The sequence below is a fragment of the Aulonocara sp. 'chitande type north' Nkhata Bay genome, linkage group LG12 (assembly GCF_057382095.1).
Source record: "Aulonocara sp. 'chitande type north' Nkhata Bay isolate Kocher_YH1m ecotype deep benthic linkage group LG12, A_spYH_male_GT1.1, whole genome shotgun sequence".
NCBI lineage: Eukaryota > Metazoa > Chordata > Actinopteri > Cichliformes > Cichlidae > Aulonocara > Aulonocara sp. 'chitande type north' Nkhata Bay.
In genome coordinates, this window is record NC_141355.1 from 31,665,652 (window position 1) to 31,685,563 (window position 19,912).

At 39.0% G+C, this 19,912-nt stretch overlaps 2 protein-coding genes across 4 annotated transcripts in view; both read left to right on the forward strand.

Moving 5' to 3' along the window:
- jak2b (Janus kinase 2b) overlaps positions 1-12,044 on the forward strand; it is a 26,708-nt gene extending 14,664 nt beyond the window's left edge. Inside the window, exons 11-25 of the mRNA XM_086315085.1 lie at positions 964-1,088; positions 1,298-1,429; positions 2,177-2,264; positions 3,218-3,345; positions 3,565-3,703; positions 3,901-4,052; positions 4,194-4,344; positions 4,807-4,943; positions 5,068-5,257; positions 5,508-5,632; positions 5,735-5,907; positions 6,025-6,142; positions 8,370-8,483; positions 10,132-11,621; positions 11,897-12,044. Of these exons, the coding sequence (XP_086171211.1) occupies positions 964-1,088; positions 1,298-1,429; positions 2,177-2,264; positions 3,218-3,345; positions 3,565-3,703; positions 3,901-4,052; positions 4,194-4,344; positions 4,807-4,943; positions 5,068-5,257; positions 5,508-5,632; positions 5,735-5,907; positions 6,025-6,142; positions 8,370-8,483; positions 10,132-10,239 (1,880 nt within the window). The 3' untranslated portion in view covers positions 10,240-11,621; positions 11,897-12,044. The remainder of the gene's footprint in view (positions 1-963; positions 1,089-1,297; positions 1,430-2,176; positions 2,265-3,217; positions 3,346-3,564; positions 3,704-3,900; positions 4,053-4,193; positions 4,345-4,806; positions 4,944-5,067; positions 5,258-5,507; positions 5,633-5,734; positions 5,908-6,024; positions 6,143-8,369; positions 8,484-10,131; positions 11,622-11,896) is intronic.
- Positions 11,777-16,411, forward strand: LOC147317775 (monocarboxylate transporter 13). Of its 3 annotated transcripts, none has more exons than XM_086315089.1 (5): positions 11,777-11,988; positions 13,260-13,490; positions 13,566-13,709; positions 14,141-14,923; positions 16,192-16,411. In XM_086315089.1, the coding sequence occupies exons 2-5, from the start codon at positions 13,289-13,291 to the stop codon at positions 16,392-16,394; spliced, it is 1,332 nt and encodes a 443-aa protein (XP_086171215.1). In that variant the 5' UTR covers positions 11,777-11,988; positions 13,260-13,288; the 3' UTR covers positions 16,395-16,411. The 3 variants fall into 3 exon arrangements, with proteins under 3 accessions (XP_086171215.1, XP_086171214.1, XP_086171217.1); XM_086315088.1 differs by having other exon boundaries at positions 11,908-12,043; XM_086315091.1 differs by lacking the exon at positions 13,566-13,709 and having other exon boundaries at positions 11,908-12,043.
- The last annotated feature ends 3,501 nt before the right edge of the window (positions 16,412-19,912 follow it).

A 19,912-nucleotide genomic window follows, 5' to 3' on the forward strand; every position in this document is an offset into this window, starting at 1 on the left:
AGGTTTTGTGTGTTCTTTATTCTGTAAAGGTCACAAAAGTACTAAATTTGATTTTCTAGCAATCTTATACTACAGAAGAAAAATGCACGAAACACAAACTACCAGGCAGGATGACTCAAAGGTGCCTCGGTCTTTGTCTGCTTTCATAATTCTACCACAAGTCTTTTTCCCAGAAACTGATGAAGAAACACAGCATGGAACTTCTCGAGTCTTTGTCATCAGTTCCCGTGCTTCTCTCTCAGTTGGATTGTTACATTTTATTGCAGGATACTTAGTAAATAGTTTCTTAATAATAATACATTTTATTTGAGGGTGCCTTTCTAAAACCCAAGGTCACCTTACAAAGAGAAAAAGACGTCAATAAAACAGTAGATTAAAATAGATTCTAATGAATTAAAATACAAAAAAAAGCAAAATACAACCACAAACAAAATTTAAAAAAAACAACAACAAAAAAACCAAACACGATTTGACAGCAAGTAAAATCTGTATTAAAGCGAGTAAACCAGTTTAAACAAGTAGGTTTTGAGTTGTGACTTGAATAAGGGAAGGGAATCTATATTTCTTAAGGCTGAAGGAGGTGAGTTCCACAGCCGAGGAGCAGAGCGACTGAAAGCTCTGTGCCCCATAATGATAAGCCGAGCAGAAGGAACAACAAATTGAGTGGCAGATGAAGATCTGAGAGAGCGGGAAACTGGTAATATGAAGCAGATCATAGAGATAAGGAGGGGCAAGGTTATGAATACACCTAAAACGTAAGTGAAAGTATGCAGACCGGGTTATGTAATTAATGTGAGACTGAAATGAGAGAGTACTGTCAAGTATAACACCCAAACTCTTTACCTGCGTGGAAGGAAGGGGGAATTTTCAATATTAATGGAGAAACTGTGAGATTTGGTTAAGGTAGAGGCTGTGCCAACGAGTAAAACTTGAAAGTATGTTTTCTTTTCTTTCCAATAACAGAAAAGTCGTGCCTCCTCGTGTGCAGGAGCAACAAAGGTTCAGAAGTGCCACTGTCCCCATCACTACATCGACACAACATCAGTCAAATGGTGTTTCACAAGATCAGGAAAGAAGATCTGGAATTTGTAAGCTTAGTTTACATGTTCAGAGCGTTTAATATGTCTGTATGCCCTCATTTATCCAGTCATTCTTTACATGAATGTTTCTAATGTTCAGCATTATTATGTTATAGTATTGAATTGCTATACCTTTATAGGATACCCTCCATATTTTCACCAATAAGTTAAATGTGCTGGTGTTATGAGTTTTTATACAATGATGATCTTTCTCTTAGATGGAGAGTCTCGGTCAAGGGACTTTTACGAAGATCTTTAAAGGGGTTCGAAAGGAGCTGAGAGACTATGGAGAGCACCAAACGGAAGTAGTCATGAAAGTGCTGGACCAGGCCCACAGGAACTTCTCTGAGGTCTGTGGCTTTTGTGCATGTTTTGCTTACAGAGGCGTTGATTTTTGTAAATTTGTGTGATTGCCCAGATTTTCTATTATATTTACGTCGGGGGGCATAACAAAGGCTTTGACTAGTACTGGTAGTTAGTTGAATTCATTTTGTGGTGTGCTTTAGATCATCAGCCTAAACACTGGAACTTTACACCACCGCTCTTGAGTCCCTTTACTGGCATATTTTAAGGAACTCTTTAACGGTGGAAATTTCAAACAGGAGCCATGTGACTTCTTTTCATAAGCTTTTCCTGCTTTATAAAAGCATCATTTGGCTCTATTTTTGTGACTGTTTGCTGGAGAGGGTATCTATTTTTAATTTTTTTATTTTGTTGCCTTGAGTCACTTTTTTTTTTTTTTTTTCTGGTTTTGGGGTTGGTTTTTTTTTTTTTTAGAAAGGGGCAGAAGCGCATCATTGTAAAGGAAAGACAAAAAAACAAGATAAAACAAGATCACCATTGCATAACAGGATCCGCAAAAATGAATTTTATCTCAATCATCCTGGTTTCATAATCATTGGAAGCCCTAAATTTAATTTGATTATTCATTGCACAGCCTTAGAGTAGGAGGTATTCTTGGAGTAATATTGGAGCTTATCTTAGGTTTTGTTAGACAAATCTAGCTAAAACACTGACGTAATATAGTTTTGTTTGGGGGTATTTTTTCCATCAGCAAACAAATATATATTTTCTTTTTTTTTTTTCTTGTCCTGCAGTCGTTCTTTGAAGCCGCCAGCATGATGAGCCAGTTGTCTCACGTACACCTTATTCTAAACTACGGCGTTTGTGTCTGTGGAGAAGAGAGTAAGTTGTCTCAGTACCTATTTATTTGGCAAACAATTTGAGCCATGTCATTAAGCCTAATGTGCCAACTATGCACCATGCTTTACCACAATCTTGACCGGCTGAACTTGGCTGTTCATACATCCTTGAGAAAGGTAGTCCCAGAAATCCATATGCAACGGGGTCAGTCGCCAAAATTCCCACATCTTACACATGATCTTGTCGTTCGACTTTAACGTTAATACTAATTAGTACTTACAACCAAGTACTGATTAGTAGTACTAGTAATACTAATACAGAACTTTTTAATGCCAAAACCCGTTTTTGCTGAGCTAAGAAATCAGTAAATATTTCAATGTAAACTAAGGTTTTGTTGGTTGTGTAAATCTTCAAGAGTCAACATTTTTATTTAACAGCCAGAAGTCCACTGTGAAGGTTTTAAGTGAAAGTGTTTGTGGGGAGTACATTTGGACCTGGTTGGACTTTGGGCTAAAGGAAAGCTACCCTCATAGCTTTCATAAGCTATGACATCATTAAACACTTGACCAGTGGCTTTATGGTGTCAATCGCCAGCTGTTTCTGAGTACAGCATGATGGTCATTTTCTAAATGATGGTCGTTTAGAAAATGTTAACAAGCCGCTGCCGTATGACTGCAATGTCGCTGAGTTTTTAAACCAGATCTGTTTACTTGTTATGTTAAGATGACGACTGGAAAAAAGATTGAGGCTTTAAGACGAGGACACACTGACTGATAAGTGACAGCCACTCTTTATTCAGTGGGTATATATTAAAAACATGTATCTAAACTGATTGTAATGTAAAACCGAGCTGTAGCCCATCTGAGATTCTGTTAGAAACATTCAGTTCCTGAATTTGGTTTTTGTAATAAATCTATAAATCGCTGTACTGTACAAACCATAATTCCCACATCTTTAAGTCATTGTATTTATTTTTTTTTAAAACTTCTTTCCAGACATCATGGTTCAGGAGTATGTGAAATTCGGCTCACTGGACACCTACTTGAAGAAAAACAAGAACTCTATTAACCTTCTGTGGAAGCTTGAAGTGGCGCAGCAGCTGGCCTGGGCCATGAACTTCCTGGTATGAAAATATGTGCCGCTTCATTTTAGGTCATGTCATTGCTAAAATATTGATAAATATAGATTTCTTTGTTGCTTACAGCTGTTTAGTACTGAAAACATTTTTTTTAAAAAGAAGTGAAACTTTAAAACTAAAGTACATTATAAAAATAAATGTAAGAACATAGGAAGTGTTTTGTTAATAAGAAAGTGTGATAGCTTCTCTTTTCTGTTCCTGTAGGAAGAAAAACATCTTGTTCATGGGAATGTGTGTGCAAAAAATGTTCTCCTGATCAGAGAAGAGGATCGGAGGGCTGGGAACCCACCTTTCATCAAACTAAGTGATCCTGGTATCAGCATCACTGTCCTGCCCAAAGAAAGTGAGTTTGTCCGTTGTGTCGAAGATCAGCAGGGGGCAGTAGATAGCTAGTTAATATATTAATGTAACTGCAGTGAGCTTTATTACTTTTTTGTTACAAAAACAGAGCTAAAATGAGTTATTTGCTGTCTTGTTCTGCAAGCATTTGGTAAGTGAAGAGCTAAAAGTGGAAGGTCAAATGTTTTTGTCTGTAATCAGTTCTCATTGAGAGGATCCCTTGGGTGCCCCCTGAATGTATTGAGGACCCTGCCAAACTGAGTCTGGCTGCTGACAAGTGGAGTTTTGGCACTACACTGTGGGAAATCTGCAGTGGTGGTGATAAACCTTTAGCAACACTAGACAACTCCAAGGTAAAGCTGAGTGGCAACATGTAAAACATATATTCATATATATATATTGTTTCCATATAAATGCATGCTAATTGAAGAGTTGCTTTAAGTCACTCCATCTGCATCTGCACACCGGCATTAATCCCCAATTTTCTGTCCTAGAAAACCCTGTTTTACATGGATCACCACCAGCTTCCTGCACCAAAGTGGACTGAACTGGCTAATCTGATTTCTAGCTGCATGGACTATGAGCCCACATTCAGGCCTACGTTTCGTGCCGTTATCCGTGACCTCCACAGCCTCTTCACACCAGGTTGGTAGACGCCTCAAAAACTAAACTGAAGTTGTAAAAACATAACCAGAAACATGAATGTAGTATCTTCTGGGTCACAACATTTAAAAAAAATAATGTGGAAGTGCCTTAAATCTGGATTCTAGCTGAAGGCCACCAGATGGATATAGCTGTGGATGCAAAAAATAAAACAAACTTCCGGTTTCATAGAAGTGGGTCATATTGAATGCAAAATTAAGTCTCTTTTTAAATCTTGGTCATCCGTAGTATTTACCCTGGGGTCGGTCTGCCTGCAGTTTCACTGTCAGACTCACCCCTCCACTTCACAGCTGGTTTTTACATGATCCTGATGACAAAAAAAGAGATTTCACAAGTGTCCATTATCCCTCAACTATGATTCATGCCTGGGGAGGCCAGACAAGTCCAATGTCTTTTCCATCCAGACACAAGAGTTTTCTCCTTTCTTTCTTTCTTCCTTCCCAGACTATGAGTTGATCGTGGACAGTGACATCCTGCCAAATAGGACAGTGGGCTCTGCATGGGCATCTGGTGGGTTTGACAATCAGGATCCAGCTCAGTTTGAAGAGAGACACCTCATATTCTTACAGCAGCTGGGCAAGGTATGATAAATGTGGAGGTTGAGGTATTTTTGAACAAAATGTGCATTCAAAAAGGATACAGTACAATTAAAAATCAAACTATGAATAAACAACGACGGCTCAATTATTTGTTCTTCTGTTCAAGGGAAACTTTGGCAGTGTGGAGATGTGTCGATATGACCCACTGCAGGACAACACCGGAGAGGTCGTGGCCGTGAAGAAACTTCAGCACAGCACCGCAGAGCACATGCGAGACTTCGAGCGGGAGATCGAGATCCTAAAATCTCTTCAGCATGAGAACATCGTCAAGTACAAGGGTGTTTGCTACAGTGCAGGTACTTTTGATCAACGTCTCTGTAGCTTGGTTTTTCTCTTACAGAAACAAAGTAAGCAGGCTGTTTTACATTTTCATTAACTAAATGCATGGTACAAACATTTTCTACTTTTTTATCTTATGTGGGAATGGAAAAAATAATTCTACATACATATTTCTTAGTATCCTCCCCCCAGTGTGGCTTCATTATGTCCTCCTACAATTCGGTTACAGATGAGCATTTTGTATTTTGGAAATTTTCCTTCCTTCAGGTCGACGAAACCTCCGTCTCATCATGGAATATCTTCCCTTTGGAAGTCTGCGAGATTACCTCATAAAAAACCGAGAGCGAATCGAGCATCAGAAGCTTGTCCATTACACTTCTCAGATCTGCAAGGTACTGCAGACATGGCCAGTTTGTCCCTTGTTTGTTCGTTTTTCTGACCAGTTAAACTAGTGATAAAATATAATTGTTTGTTTTTGTTACATCTTTACATAGGGTATGGAGTACCTATCAAGTAAGCGGTATATCCATAGAGACTTGGCAACACGAAATATCCTAGTGGAGAGCGAACTCAGAGTAAAAATCGGGGATTTCGGCCTCACCAAAGTCCTGCCTCAGGACAAAGACTACTACATGGTGAAGGATCCTGGAGAGAGCCCCATATTCTGGTCAGAATATGTTTGTTTTTTAGAATTTAACTGTGATCCTCTTCTCTATTTTTAGTTTAGTATAGCCTTATAAATTAACTTCAGAGAAATCTGGTGACCTGGTGTGCTGCTTCACAGGTATGCCCCCGAGTCTTTGACTGAAAGCAAGTTCTCTGTGGCGTCGGATGTCTGGAGCTTTGGAGTTGTACTTTATGAGCTCTTCACCCACAGTGACAAGAACTGCAGTCCTCCTGCAGTAAGTAATACATCATACATACAGTGCATTTCAAGTTTTTATGTGTGTATAGAAAGAAAAAAGAAAGTAACTTTAGAGTTTTAAGAGCACATCTCTGTGTGCATTACCAAAATCCACTCATTGCACCCTGACATCTAACAAACAGATCAACATTCCATTTTTAGCAGGCAGTATTGCCTTTTGTCTTTTGGGCATTGCACCATAGTGGTTTTTTTATTCTAGTTAATAGTGGAGTAGTGTTGTGACCTGACTCACACCTGGACAATCCTTGAGTCACACCCTTCAGGTTAACTTCATAGCTTGTAGGAACATCGGTTAAAAAAAGGTTCTCATGTTGAAAAAGGAGTGTGTGGAAATCGCCTCAAAATCTTTGTGAATTCAGATTTTCTTTCAGACCTAACAGAAATGAGCTAGTCTGCTGTTTTGAAGTAACAGGTACAACACAATACATAAGATGGTGTTCAGAACGCACACATATCAGATATGTATTTTGTTTTTTTAATTTTACACCTGACCAAACTAAACATTAGTTTTCAAGGAGTTTTCATATGCCTGGAAAAATGGAGCAATCATATTTAATCCCCTTCATAAATGCATAGGGCAGAGTTTCAGGTTTATATCTGTGTTTAAATAAAGTTTTCGTTTAAAAGTAATTTATAATCATTCATGGAGGTTTGTTTTCTTTTATGCCAATATATATTCCAAGTGAAGCCCTAGTAAGCTATATAAGAGTTACTACTAGTAGGTGTCCAAGGGGGAAAGAGTATGCTGATAGTGGCCCCGTCAACAATCTGAAACAGATTGGAAGACATTTTGTTTAAAAAATGCAAAAATTAACCCCATCAAGAGGTCTTTTTCTCTCCACCTATACAGCAAAAAAACCCCAAACAAAATAAAACAAACTGGAACACATGCTGTTAGTTTTAATCCATCAGTTATTGAGTTAACTAGTTAGCTTGTTTATGATAGTGAGTAGTGAGTGAGTATATTACTGTCTAAACTTGGTTATTTTGATATCCAGCTTGAGTGAAATAAAATGAACTCAGTTAATTCCTTTAATCTATTAAGACAGAGCATTTTTACAATAGCATTTAGTCATCGCCAAAGGCTCATTGTGAGCCAGGAAATCCCTTCAAACACAAAAATGCTAAATAAATTTGAAGGAACCCCCTCCAACTGAACAACTGAACAAATACGTCTTCACAGACCTGTCAACATGTGTCTTTTGGAGAATGCATGCCTTTAACATCATGCAGTGATTCATACTCTGTAAAAAAAACAAAAAATCATAACATTTGAACCCTGACAACTGACTGCTCCAGGAAAAAAAGAGGCTCTTTTTCAAATCAAATCAATTTATTTATATAGCACCTTTCACAGGATAAAAACCACAAAGTGCTTCACAGTAATATAAAAACAGAAATACATAAAATACATCAATAATCAAACATACAGCACAAATCTAATTAAAAGCCAATCTAAATAAATGAGTCTTAAGCTGCTTTTTAAAAGAATAAATGCAATCAAGGCAACGTAATAATGGAGGGAGAGCATTCCACAACCTGGAGGCCACTGCTCTAAAAGATCTATCACCTCTGGTCTTAAAACGAGTTCGTGGGACTACCAACAGCCTTTGATTAGATGATCTCAGGCTGCGAGAGGGAGCGTGGGGTTCTAAAAGATCAGAAATGTAGGCAGGGGCATCACAATTCAAAGCTTTAAAAGTCAGCACCAAGATTTTAAAATGAATTCTAAAATGTACTGGGAGCCAGTGTAATGAACTGGCTCCCAGTTTTTCGTGTCTTAGTTAAAAGCTTTGCAGCAGCATTCTTTTTGTTTCTCCCTCCCTCACCTGAAGCATCGCTGAGTCGAGGTGTGCACATAAATGCACTTTCCAGGTAGAGCGTCTGTTTCCAGAGAGCCCGAGATAGGATTCTTTTTTTCTTGGGGGGGGGGGGACATTATTTTATTAAAATTAATCATTAAAATTATTAGACGTTTAAGTGTATTTTTTATATTTTAGTTATACTTTGTTGATTCACTAAGTGACTTTATATTTTGTAAAGGAGAGGCTGGTTCCAGTCATGCCTAGTCTTAGATTAGATTTCAGTTTGCTTTATCTGTAAGGATATTCTTGCGCTTTCTCAAGAGCTTAAGTTTTATTTAGCTTAAGTCATATGGTGAAAGCCAAGCTATTTGAAACATTTTTTCCTCTCCTCCTGCTCAGGTTTTCATGGCCATGATGGGGAATGACAAGCAAGGACAGCTGATTGTCTATCACCTCATTGAGCTCCTCAAATCAGGCAGCAGGCTGCCTCAACCCCTGGGATGTCCTACAGAGGTATCATCGTGCTCTGCTGTTTGTTCTTTTGTTTTGGGGTTGTTTGTTTTTCTTGTCAAGTTATCAGCCCTAACAAATTTCGACCAGAACATAGACAAACTGATTGGACGGCTTTATTCCCAAGTAGTTGCTTAGTTACACATCAAGCAATTGTATCTTTAAATTGAAGTCATGCTTTTCTCTGCCACTCTATTAGGTACTCCCTGCCTAGTACTGGGTTGTATGCCCTTTTGCCTTCGTGGTTGGCCTAATTCTTACAGTAAACTCACAGTCATGTTAGGGGAATGAGTTTGACATCATTAGAACTCTGTAACGTGGTCTTATCATGCTCTGAGCTACTATTACAAAATGGGTACTAGAGCAGGGCGATATGACCAAAAATATTTATCACGATATACATTTGAAAATTTGTGATAAGGATATAACTGACGATATAATTGACACTAGACAAAATACTTTACAACTCCACAACTTTATTAGTGCAAAAAACCCCATCAATGTATTTTCACTTAAACAAGTAGCTGTTTTTTATGTGCATTAAAGTTATATAAAAATGTAACAGTGCAAATTCCTTGCTGACAATCTAACCAAAAGGCATTTCCAGTGGAAACTGGCCGGCATATCCTCAGCATAACCATGTATAATATCCACAAAACTTAAAAAGAGGTTATACACACACAATACGGTAATATTATGTTGAAGCACAGTACGTATCACTCCCCGAGGCTCCTGCCGTAATGCTCCAACAATCCATCAAGCGGTGCGGCTTCGTAGCTTAGCAAAGTCGTACTAAAACATTTGACAGATTTTCGAGCGCCGTCTAACACATAAAATCGTTTCGAGGTCAGTAAACACAACCAGAATTCATACATAAGGCACACAGGATTATAAGGGGCACTGTCGTATTTTCCAAACAACACGGTAATAACGACGACCGGCTAGCATGCGCTACCAAAAATAGTGCTTTGTTGTGTATCTGACGGACGAAAGCTAAACCAGTTCCACACCACTGAAGTTGCAGCACTTTTACAAACCACTTCTGGTTCATCCGTTTCATTCAACAATCCACTTTCGCTCTTCTCATTCTGCGTCACCGCCATGTGCGTATGTAAACATAGGCACTGCGCATGCGCGTTTTACCCATATTCTATCACGATATTTCATTTTCCTATCGTTGCCCAAAATTACACCGGTATTACCGTGAACGGTATGATATAGCCCAGCCCTAATGGGTACACTGTGGTTGTGGCTGTGGCTGTGAATGTTATAACTTGAGTACAAAGCAGCATAGGAGTTTGAAATTGATCCCATAGATGTGCCTACTAGGAGGCTGAGGGAAGCACTGATGACTACCAGTGGTTTCTGCAGGTGTGTGACAATCCCAGCCTGTCTGGCATCAACAGCTGTGCCACATTCACAGTCACTTAAATCATCTTTTTCCCCATTCTAAGTTCAGTTTGAGCTTCAACAAGTTGCCCATTGAGAATAGTTTAGACATTCAAGAGTTTTGTTGTTAGTCATCAGGAAAATCAACAGAAATCCTTCTGAGGATTGTTATGACTCCGTTTCCATATCAGGAATCAAATCACTACCAGTAGTTTTTTTTTTTGTTTGTTTGTTTATTTGTTCGTGTCCTACTCTTTTTCAGATACATGAAATCATGGAGGAGTGCTGGGACAAAGACCCTGGTTTGCGCCCTTCTTTCAAGGAGCTGGCCCTGCGCATCGACCTGTTCAGGGACAGTAAAGCGTTTTAAATTCACCCAAAGTGCCCTGCTCCTCTTCACCCGAGATGCTCTTAATGTTATTGCCCTACTTGTGGCAAAGGGACAAAGCCCAAAGTGAGGTCCTTCTCCTGATGGATCCCAGCATGTGGCAGAGCAGCTTGCAAATGGAAAAGTTGAGGTTTGGAACGAGAGCCTGCTTATAAACTAGTGCCTTTTAAGCAAGGTGCCCCATGTTGGCCCACAGCACAGTGGAAATGGAGGAGGAGCTTGGACGGTTTGAAAGTGGAAGGTGATGTTCCTGAATTCTGAATCTGTTTGGTCAAATTTGTAACAGAAAAGTTTTGAGGTGTTAGACTGTGAGTAGACTGTTGCCAGGCCTAAAGCTACAGATGCTTGTGGCGAACAAGTTTTGTGTGCAAGCGTCTGTTTGTGTGAGAGTGAGTGCCTGTTGTGTCTATACAAACAGCTAGCAGGGCTAGCTCTTGCCATTTCTTGTCCTTGTCCAACCAGAGAAATAGACAAAAGCTGTTTTTCTATCTATGTTTGTATATACCTACAGTATATTTGTGTATATATGTCCAGTAAAATTTTATAATTTTGTAAAATTAAACTAAATATTATATTTGAACTGCCATGTTATTGTAAATGAAGTATGTGCAAAAATTACTTTAAGAATTGTTTTGTTTGCAATGTAAGAGGTTGTGTGAAAATTAAACGGTATAATTCAACTGTGTATATGTTATGCAGATTTTTTTTGTGTTCAGTTCCTTTTAACGCCATTTTTCAGCATAAAGTATCGTGCTGTTAATAGGGCCAGTTATTGGATAGTGACAAATGAGAACCTTCCAAGCAACAGCAAAAAATAAATGACTGAAGATTCACAAACATTCACACCAGTGTCTTTGTCAATAACCCAGGTAAGAAAGTCACATAAAGCTGATTCTGGAAAGAAGTCGCTTGGAAATGTTGCTCTCACTGAAAATGCTGCCTTGAGATGAAGGGATCATCTGAGATTGGTGTCAAGGTGATTAGTGGATGTGTTCCCCAAAGTCTTTGATTCCCTGTGTGCTGTTACAGATTTTTCTCTTAAGATGTGCTTCACATGGCTCTCTAGATTAGACTCTGCTGCTACTCATACAGTACTTTGTTCTGATTTTGTGACACCAGCAAAAAGAGAGAATAGGTCAAAAATCCAGAAATAACTTCTTTGGAGTCAAATAGTGATTGTTTTTGTTTTGTTTTTTTAATAAAAAGATCACATTCTTTATTTTACTGCTGTTTTCGTTTTTTCCTCCTGGTGTAAGTTGACGTCCATTGGCTGCTGATTCAAACTGCTAAAAGCTATAAATAGACTTTGCGGAAAAGGTCACACCGATCTCTTTACAAAGGAACCTTGCATGTAGCTTTCCACGGTAAATATGAATCGCTCTTTACATGTCTAATTGCTTTTTACTTGCTAATTCAAAAGCAACAGATAATACAACATATATGGAAATTGATATTTTATTTTGAAATCCGGATGACGACGTTTGAGCTGTGACTTCGTACTCGCTAATGATGGTAGGCGGACTTACGTGTTTAAAGCGGACGTTAAAGGTTGTGAGCTGTCGTGGTTTTGATAACTGCGAAGAAATCTTTAAAGTTGAATGGCACACATCCCAACGGTAACCTCTTTCTGTCCTCTCAGTCACCACAAACGTCCAAATGAGAGTGCACTTTAATTCCGAGGAGAGCTGGATTTCACAGCGCAGATGCGACTTCACCACACTACATAAGCCGGTATGTTAGCAGCAGATATTCCGAGAAGACCCGGGGAAGGACGTTAGCTTGGCAGGTGATTTTCCACTTTTTTCTGTTTATGTCAATACCTTTAACGTAAAGGAGACGCAGTGAGTGTACCAGCCTTGTAGACAATAAGACAAATGATGCTGATCGAACATTATTTTAAATGTTTAGTCCGCTCATTGGGAGCTAAGCTTGTGAAACCCGGCTGCAAATGTTAGAAATGTTAATGTTAGAAATAAATATTTTTTAAAAACAACAACAACAATAGGGATGATACAATTTTAACATTTAAATACCTCTAAAAAGACTCTTTAACAAGCGTGAGGCATATAAACTTATAATAATTTGAAATGTAAGATAAGCATATTCGCAAAACAAAAACATGAGCATGTTCCTGTCTGTGTACGTTTTATAGAATAATTATTAGCAGTTATTGCAGTTATTATAGCCACAGCTTTTACAAGAACACTAATGTATATTTAATAAAATTAATATGAACAATATTCTCACTCTCGGATTTTCCTCCTCAGATAAAGATGATGCAATTAAATGTAACAAAAGTTTTAATACGCAAGACTTAAATACACTCCTGCACATACCATTAATATTTAATATAAAATGAGCTCAAATTTCAACAGCACAAAGTGCTATCAGTTTGAAAAATATCAGTTTAAATAAATATCATATCAAACTCAGAAAAACCTCTGCTTTGAAGATGGACTTTTTTTGTTTTCTGTGAAGCATAATCGGCATCGAGTCACCCTTTTTTACCCACATCTCCGCATCAGCATACAGGGAAGGAGGTTCAACAGACTCTCCAGTTTGAAGGTTGTCCTGTTTGTTTGCTTTAACAAGCAGATTCCTCATCTGAATACGCCACTGTGCCAAAAACATTTGATTTGCCAATATTATCTTGATAAACTGGCAAAATCACAAGTGAAGCGCACAACAGGTCACCAACTGCTGTTTCTCTAACAAAATACATTAGAAAAACAAGCAGAAAAGTCCTTCACAGCAACAGTTTCTGCATGATACCTGCTTTTTAGCTTAAAATGTAGGAATTCTTTTTCTTAAGTAAAAGTCATAATCCAACTTAATACATAGTAGCCTACAGCGAGAAGAGACAAGAGCTTTCAGAGGGGGTTGTGCCACCCCATACACTCCCTTTAGACACGCCCCTGTGTAGTCACTCATACAGTTGTATAGTTTTTCACTTCTGAGAAGTTTCTGATCGCCGCCGTAACTGGAGATTTTTTCATCCGCAGGAAAAAAGCCTGCAGATAATTTTTAAAAGATGAAGTCCAGAAAAGTTGAACCCCCCGACGGTGGGTATGGCTGGGTGGTGGTCATGTCAGCCTTCTTCACCATGGGCCTTACTGCTGCTGTTCTCAAAAACTTTGGACACTTCTTCATTGAAATCCAGAATCACTTCGGAGTACAGGCCAGCACCACCTCTTGGGTGACCTCCACAACAATTGCTATGCTTCATCTAGGAGGTAAATAAGTGGTTTTCAATCTGTTGTTTTTAAACCAAAGGCGTTTTCGTAGAGCCATTGTTATTCTCTCTGCAGCTCCAGCAGCCAGTGCGATGACCTTACAGTTTTCTCAGAGAGTAGTCATCATGCTTGGAGGCTTGCTGGCTACCTTAGGAATGGTGCTGGCTTCACTGGACCTCAGTTTGCCCTGGCTCTACCTCACCATGGGCATCCTGCAAGGTAGCACACCCGGGACATACTCTAAATCCTACAAAGCAAATTGAACCATTTTGAGGGTTTGAATGAAAAAACTAACCTTGTAAACTGATTTTTAGGGCAGAAAAGAAAAGTATCACTGCTACTAAAAGTTCAATATTTTGTGATTTTTGAGGATAATCGTCACGTTCCATTTCATGTTAAGAAACATGTTTTTCCACCAGCAGCACTACTACTACAATTGCAATGGACTCTTTTAATGTTTGCATTTTGAAACAGACAAAACAGCATGAAATGGTATGCAAAGACTTACAGTGACACACACATGTCCTTAGAAGTGACGCGCTACAATTAAAACGAATCTGGGACATGTAAGTAATGCTAATACTGGCAGACCTGAGTCTTGTAAAAAAAAATAGTGGGTGGTTAATAATTTTCATCATCTCTATTTCCAGGAACAGGTCTTTCCTTCTCCTGGATCTCTGCCAACAGCATGGTGAGCCACTACTTTGTACGATGGCGTCCCATTGCCTTTGCCATCGCCAGTTCAGGTGAATGCGTCTTTGCTGTTATGTTCAGTCCGTTCTTCAAGTGGCTCATTGACACCTACAGCTGGCGGGGTGCTTTGCTCATCATTGGAGGCCTTCAGCTGAACCTGTGTGTGTGTGGTGCGCTCATGAGACCCCTGAAGAAGACCACGAGACCTGCACAGGACACCAAAGACAGTCTAGAGGGAGATGCAACCACACTCCTAGCCAAGAGAAGGACCTTCTTCCAGTGCTTCCTCATGAGAAAACCTGAATTTTTTCTGTACATCCTGTTTGCAATATTTTCAGCTGCAGGGTTTTTCATCCCACCTCTTTTTCTGGTCCCCTTTGCTAGCAGCCTGGGTATGGATAAGTACTGGCCTGCTATGATTCTTTCTGTTCTGGCTTCAGCTGACCTGGCAGGGAGGCTGATTTGTGGGTGGATCGCCAACATGAGGCTGGTAAGAAACCTGCAACTGCTCACCATGGTGGCCACTCTCCTTGGCGTGGTGCTCCTGCTGCTGCCCATCAGCCAAAACTACTGGGCCATTCTGGTGTTCGCCTCACTCTACGGCTTCCTGTTTGGCTGTGTGGTGGCCATTCACATCACAGCTATTGTGGACATTGTAACCCTGGAGTGTTTCGACAGTGGACTCGGGCTCTTTATGCTTTTAAGGAGCATTGGAGGTTTCACTGGTCCACCTGCTGCAGGTAATGCGGATTATCAATTATGTTTTTTGTTATTTGTTATGGAACTACAAATGTCGCAAAACAATTTTCTGAATGAGGATCATTTAGTGCTTTTTTATTTCACGTTTTGACTTTGATGAATTTTACTGCAGTTTATTAAAACCATCTTTGAGATCATGTGCACCAGGCCAGTGAAACTGCCCTTTCCATCAGGGTACAGACATTTAACTCATTTAATCCCTGAGATAGCTTAATATAACAAAAAAAATGCAATCTCAACAGTATCTCTTAGTTTCTCTTATCAATAAAGACCTGCTGCTGTGGTAAATAAATGAAAACATGGCTCTTTGGGCTTAAATTCTGAGACGTATATGTGTAAATAAAAAACTTAGTTACTTTGGTCAAGTATAACTGGCCATAAAGGGGAGGTCTTTATCTATTGGAAATATGTAAACTGAATGAAAATAGAGTTAAAAGTCCAAAATTGATGTCTTAATTCTCATTTTACAAAGCCATCCAGTGGATCAGATTGGAGTCTTCACCAGTCTGATTCAGATTCTGGAAAAGACTGACTTTAATATGAAATGTTGATACTTTTTGCTAAAGATAGAAATGCACTCAAGTTTAAATATAGTAGAAAAGTGCTATATAAGAACTAGTTCATATGAAGATAAAGCCTGACACACAATTTCATTTCAGCTTAGTTCAATGAAATTAAATTTTATTTGTATAGTTATTAAGATAAGATAAGATAAGATAAGATAAGATAAGATAAGATGAGATGACCTTTATTAGTCCCACAGGTGGGAAATTTGTTTCGTTACAGCAAAAGTCCAAAGTTATGTAGCAGAAATGATATAAATTCAGGGTGCAGGTTTTGCTGACATAAAAGCGGCACTAGCTCCTTTACCTTTGAAGTAAACCTAAACATTTTGACAATTATGTGTGTCGGAGCTGCTGCTGTGCATAGCTGTGATCTCATGGCTCCAGGTGCACTCAGCAGTTTGTTAGCCACATCTAGCAGATGTGAACTGTTCAGTTAAACATTACAGAGCAGATACAAAAAAATTTAAATTTTTTATGGTCATTAAATATTTAAATCTGACGTGACATGATCTTGTTGGCTTTTATGTCAAATAATAAGACTGCTTGTTAGAAGTCATCAAAGAACAAAACCTCTTTTACAGTAAATGTCTCAAACATTTCTCTGCATGAACGCATACCCGTGTTCATTTATTCATCAGCACTGGTGGTGTGATATTTCTTCTTGTCCTGGATTACTTGTGCAGGCTGGCTGGTGGATTACACAAACAACTACAGCGTCGCCTTCTACCTCTCGGGCGTCTGCCTGATTGTGTCCACAGCGTTTGTCGTCCTGGTCGACCGCCTGGTTCATAAGAGGAGAGAAGCAGCAGAGCCTCAAGTTTATTGTGCCATCGACCAGCAGGAGGATTGGGAAACGGCAAAAGCCGAGTCAGACACTGTTACATAAAGGGAGAACCCAGCAGAGTTGTGGGGTGCATACTGTTTTTTAGGGGCACATACTGATATCAGCGGAGAGAAAGCACCATCAGAAGCAGCACTCTTCTTCTTCCCGTCTGTTGTATCAGCTTTTCTTCTGTGCAGAATAGTTTCAGTTTCAGGATGTTTTAGTGTTGGGGTTTTTGTGTGTTCTGCCTGTTTTGAGATATTCGTTGGTGTTCCTGTTCAGAAATCTGCTTGCAGTTAAACTGATGGCCTTGCATCAGACTACTTGATATGATGGGGTTTTCAGCTCAGTCAGCAGAGTCAGTGTGACAACAAAGGATCCGCCAAAAACAACACTTTCACTTAATTTTCACTTGTTTGCTTCTCAGTGAGTATGTGTCGAAGCTCGTTTCCACCACTGACATAAAGCATTTATTGACAGGTAGATTTCACGGTAGATATCGCAAAATTCTGACAGACTAACTCAAACTTCTGTGTAAGGCAAACTTTTGAGATAATAATCCCAAACTTTGGGGTGATTTTTCAGTGTTGCTTCTCCTGTGAAGCAGTCTTACAATCCTGCTGTTCACAGCTAAACACGTGTTGCACGTTCACTGGCAGACTAGTTTAACTCTATTTTACTAACACACCTTTTTTGCAGTCTAACAGTTGAAAGAGTTAACTGCAGATACTGTGATCGATTGCAGATAATTTGGCTTATTGGTTGTGCCACAATTTTCTCCAGCTAAACAAAAACAAAACTGAGGTAATAGTCTTTGGCGCCAAAGAAAAACGATTACAGGTCACCAGAGAACTTCAATCTATACATCTAAAAACCACAAACCAGGCGAGAAATTTGGGTGTAGTGATGGATGCAGACCTAAACTTAGAAAAACACATTAAGACAATAACAAAGTCAGCTTACTATCACCTCAAGAATATATCAAGGATAAAAGATCTGATGTCTCAACAGGACCTGGAAAAACTAGTCCATGCATTCATCTTTAGTAGGCTTGATTACTGTAACAGCATCTTTACAGGTCTACCTAAAAAATCAGTCAGACAACTACAGCTCATTCAGAACTCTGCTGCTCGAGTCCTCACTAAGACCAAAAAAGTGGACCACATCAGTCCAGCTCTGAGGTCCTTACACTGGCTGCCTGTCCGTCAGAGGATAGACTTTAAAGTTCTGATGCTGGTCTATAAAGCTCTGAATGGTTTAGGACCAAAATACATCAATGACCTCCTGACCCAGTATGAACCATCCAGATCCCTCAGGTCATCTGGATCCGGTCTTTTATCAGTTCCCAGAGTCAGAACCAGACACGGAGAAGCTGCATTCAGCTTTTATGCTCCTTATATCTGGAACAAACTCCCAGAAAGCCTCAGATCAGCTGAAACACTCAGTTTATTTAAATCCAGGTTGAAGACTCACCTGTTCTCAGCTGCATTTGAATAAAGCACCAAATCCACACTTTAAGCTTAAATTTCAAAACTTACATTTAACTACTGATTTTATCTACTGTTCTGATTTTATCTGTTTTGATTTTATATACTGTTTTGTTTGTTTGTTTGTTTGTTAATTAGTTAGTTAGTTTATTTGCTTGTTTTAATCAATTTTAAATCATGCTTTTTATTTGTTCTTGTTTCTAATGTCTCTGTAAAGCACTTTGAATCACCTTGTTGTTGAATTGTGCTATACAAATAAACTTGCCTTGCCTTGCCTTGCCTTACAGTGGAATGACTTCTTAATGTACTTCATTCTTTGACCTGAAAGCCTTTGTCAGTTATTTAGATGTCACACCCCAAACAGCTTCTGGTTGTTGGCACCTCATCTGAAGCTGCTTATTTAAATTTTATGCACTTGAAGAAGTGAGATAAATGTAGAGAAGTCTCTGCATTTTCCATATGATTGATCTGCTATTATAAAAATGAGTACAAAATAACTGCTTTGCCATTTGTAGAGCAAATGAGTGGTTACTCTACAGACAAAAAAATCCAGCTATTTCCAGGGTAAAGTGCCTATGTCTGAACACTTCATGCAGGGTAGTCTTTGTGGGCTTGAATGCCAGGAAAGCAGTTTGATTTGTTAAATGTTTAGTTTTCTGCCAGCAGATAGGTGATTTGACCTAGTTAAACAGGTTTTGTATGCCCTGTGTGAGATGACCTGGTGAATTTATTCCCGTGCTTTTCAGGTCTCATTAGGCTTTATTCTTCTGTGTTCAATCAGAGAAATGAACCAGCTTATTACTCGAATCCCTTAACAGATTTTAAGACACACCAGGGAACATATCACAAAAAGGAGCTGTATTGTTTCAGCTTGAACTTTTGTGCAGTCACACATTTTGTAATCAGAATTGTATAACCCATCGTTAATGGGCTGCAAACTTGTGACACTATAATTATCCAAAGTTAGCCCGGAGGACCACGTCATCTGAGTAAAAATAAATACTTTGGTCTTTAAAAATAAAACAAGCGGAATTACCAAACTGAAACACTGCACCTGTACGTCTGTAGCAGATGTGAGGCAGGTCTTCATCTGCAGAAGTGACTGAAAGTAGTTCCAGCAGAGTTTAAATAACAAGGCTGATGATGTCCTGAGGAACTCATTCCCAAAATTCATCTGTTTCTTGGAGGGGGGGTGGCTGCTGAAGCAAATCTCATATGGTACCAAATTAGCCTTTATAATTCCAATAACTACCTCAAGCAGTATATTATTTAGTTAACATTACACAAGCAGGAGTAAACTGTATATATGCTGGATGGGTTAATACCGTAGACTTTAGCAGTTTTTATGGTATATGTAGTGAACTGTAAATGTTCAGACTTGAAAAGATGACACACAGCTACTGCAGCTAATTAGCCGTCACAGTTCAGGTTACTTTTTTTTAAGCACACACTTTTATATATCTCGTGGGTACTTCTGCCTGCTCTTCTATTTTCCCAGAGGATTTGCCAAAGTAGATGATCCACGTGTTTGATTTGGCACCGACTTTTACATCTGATGCCCTTTCCGACACAACCATCCCATTTATCCAGGCTTGAGATCGTCGCTAGAAGTACACAAGTTTGTGACACCCTGAGGCCGAGTTTGTTTCCTCTTGGTCTTAAACTGTTTATCTAATATGTGTGAGGTAAATGGGGCATTTATGGGACATTTTAAATTGCTACGGGAACTGTTAAGAAATAAATCTGTGTCCTCTTTTGTTATCTAGAGTCTTGGTCAGGCCGGCCTTTCTAAAGCTAAAGACTTATCATGGAGAACCACTGAAACACTCAGGGGGACATTTGCAGTGTGTGTGCAGGAATCTGTGGTATGTGCTGTGCGAATTACTCACATTATGTTATGTAATTAGCTTCTCAAACCAGTTTCAGCTGGTTTCATATGACAAAACATGTTCTGTTGAAACAGTCACTTCATAAAAGAAAATAAGTTTGAGGTTAGGCAGTTTAAACGTGTTTAAACGTGTCAGTATTTGCTAAGAAACTGATTTTTATCATTTCAAGGACCATTAAAAAAAAACATGTTACAGTCCAGTTTGG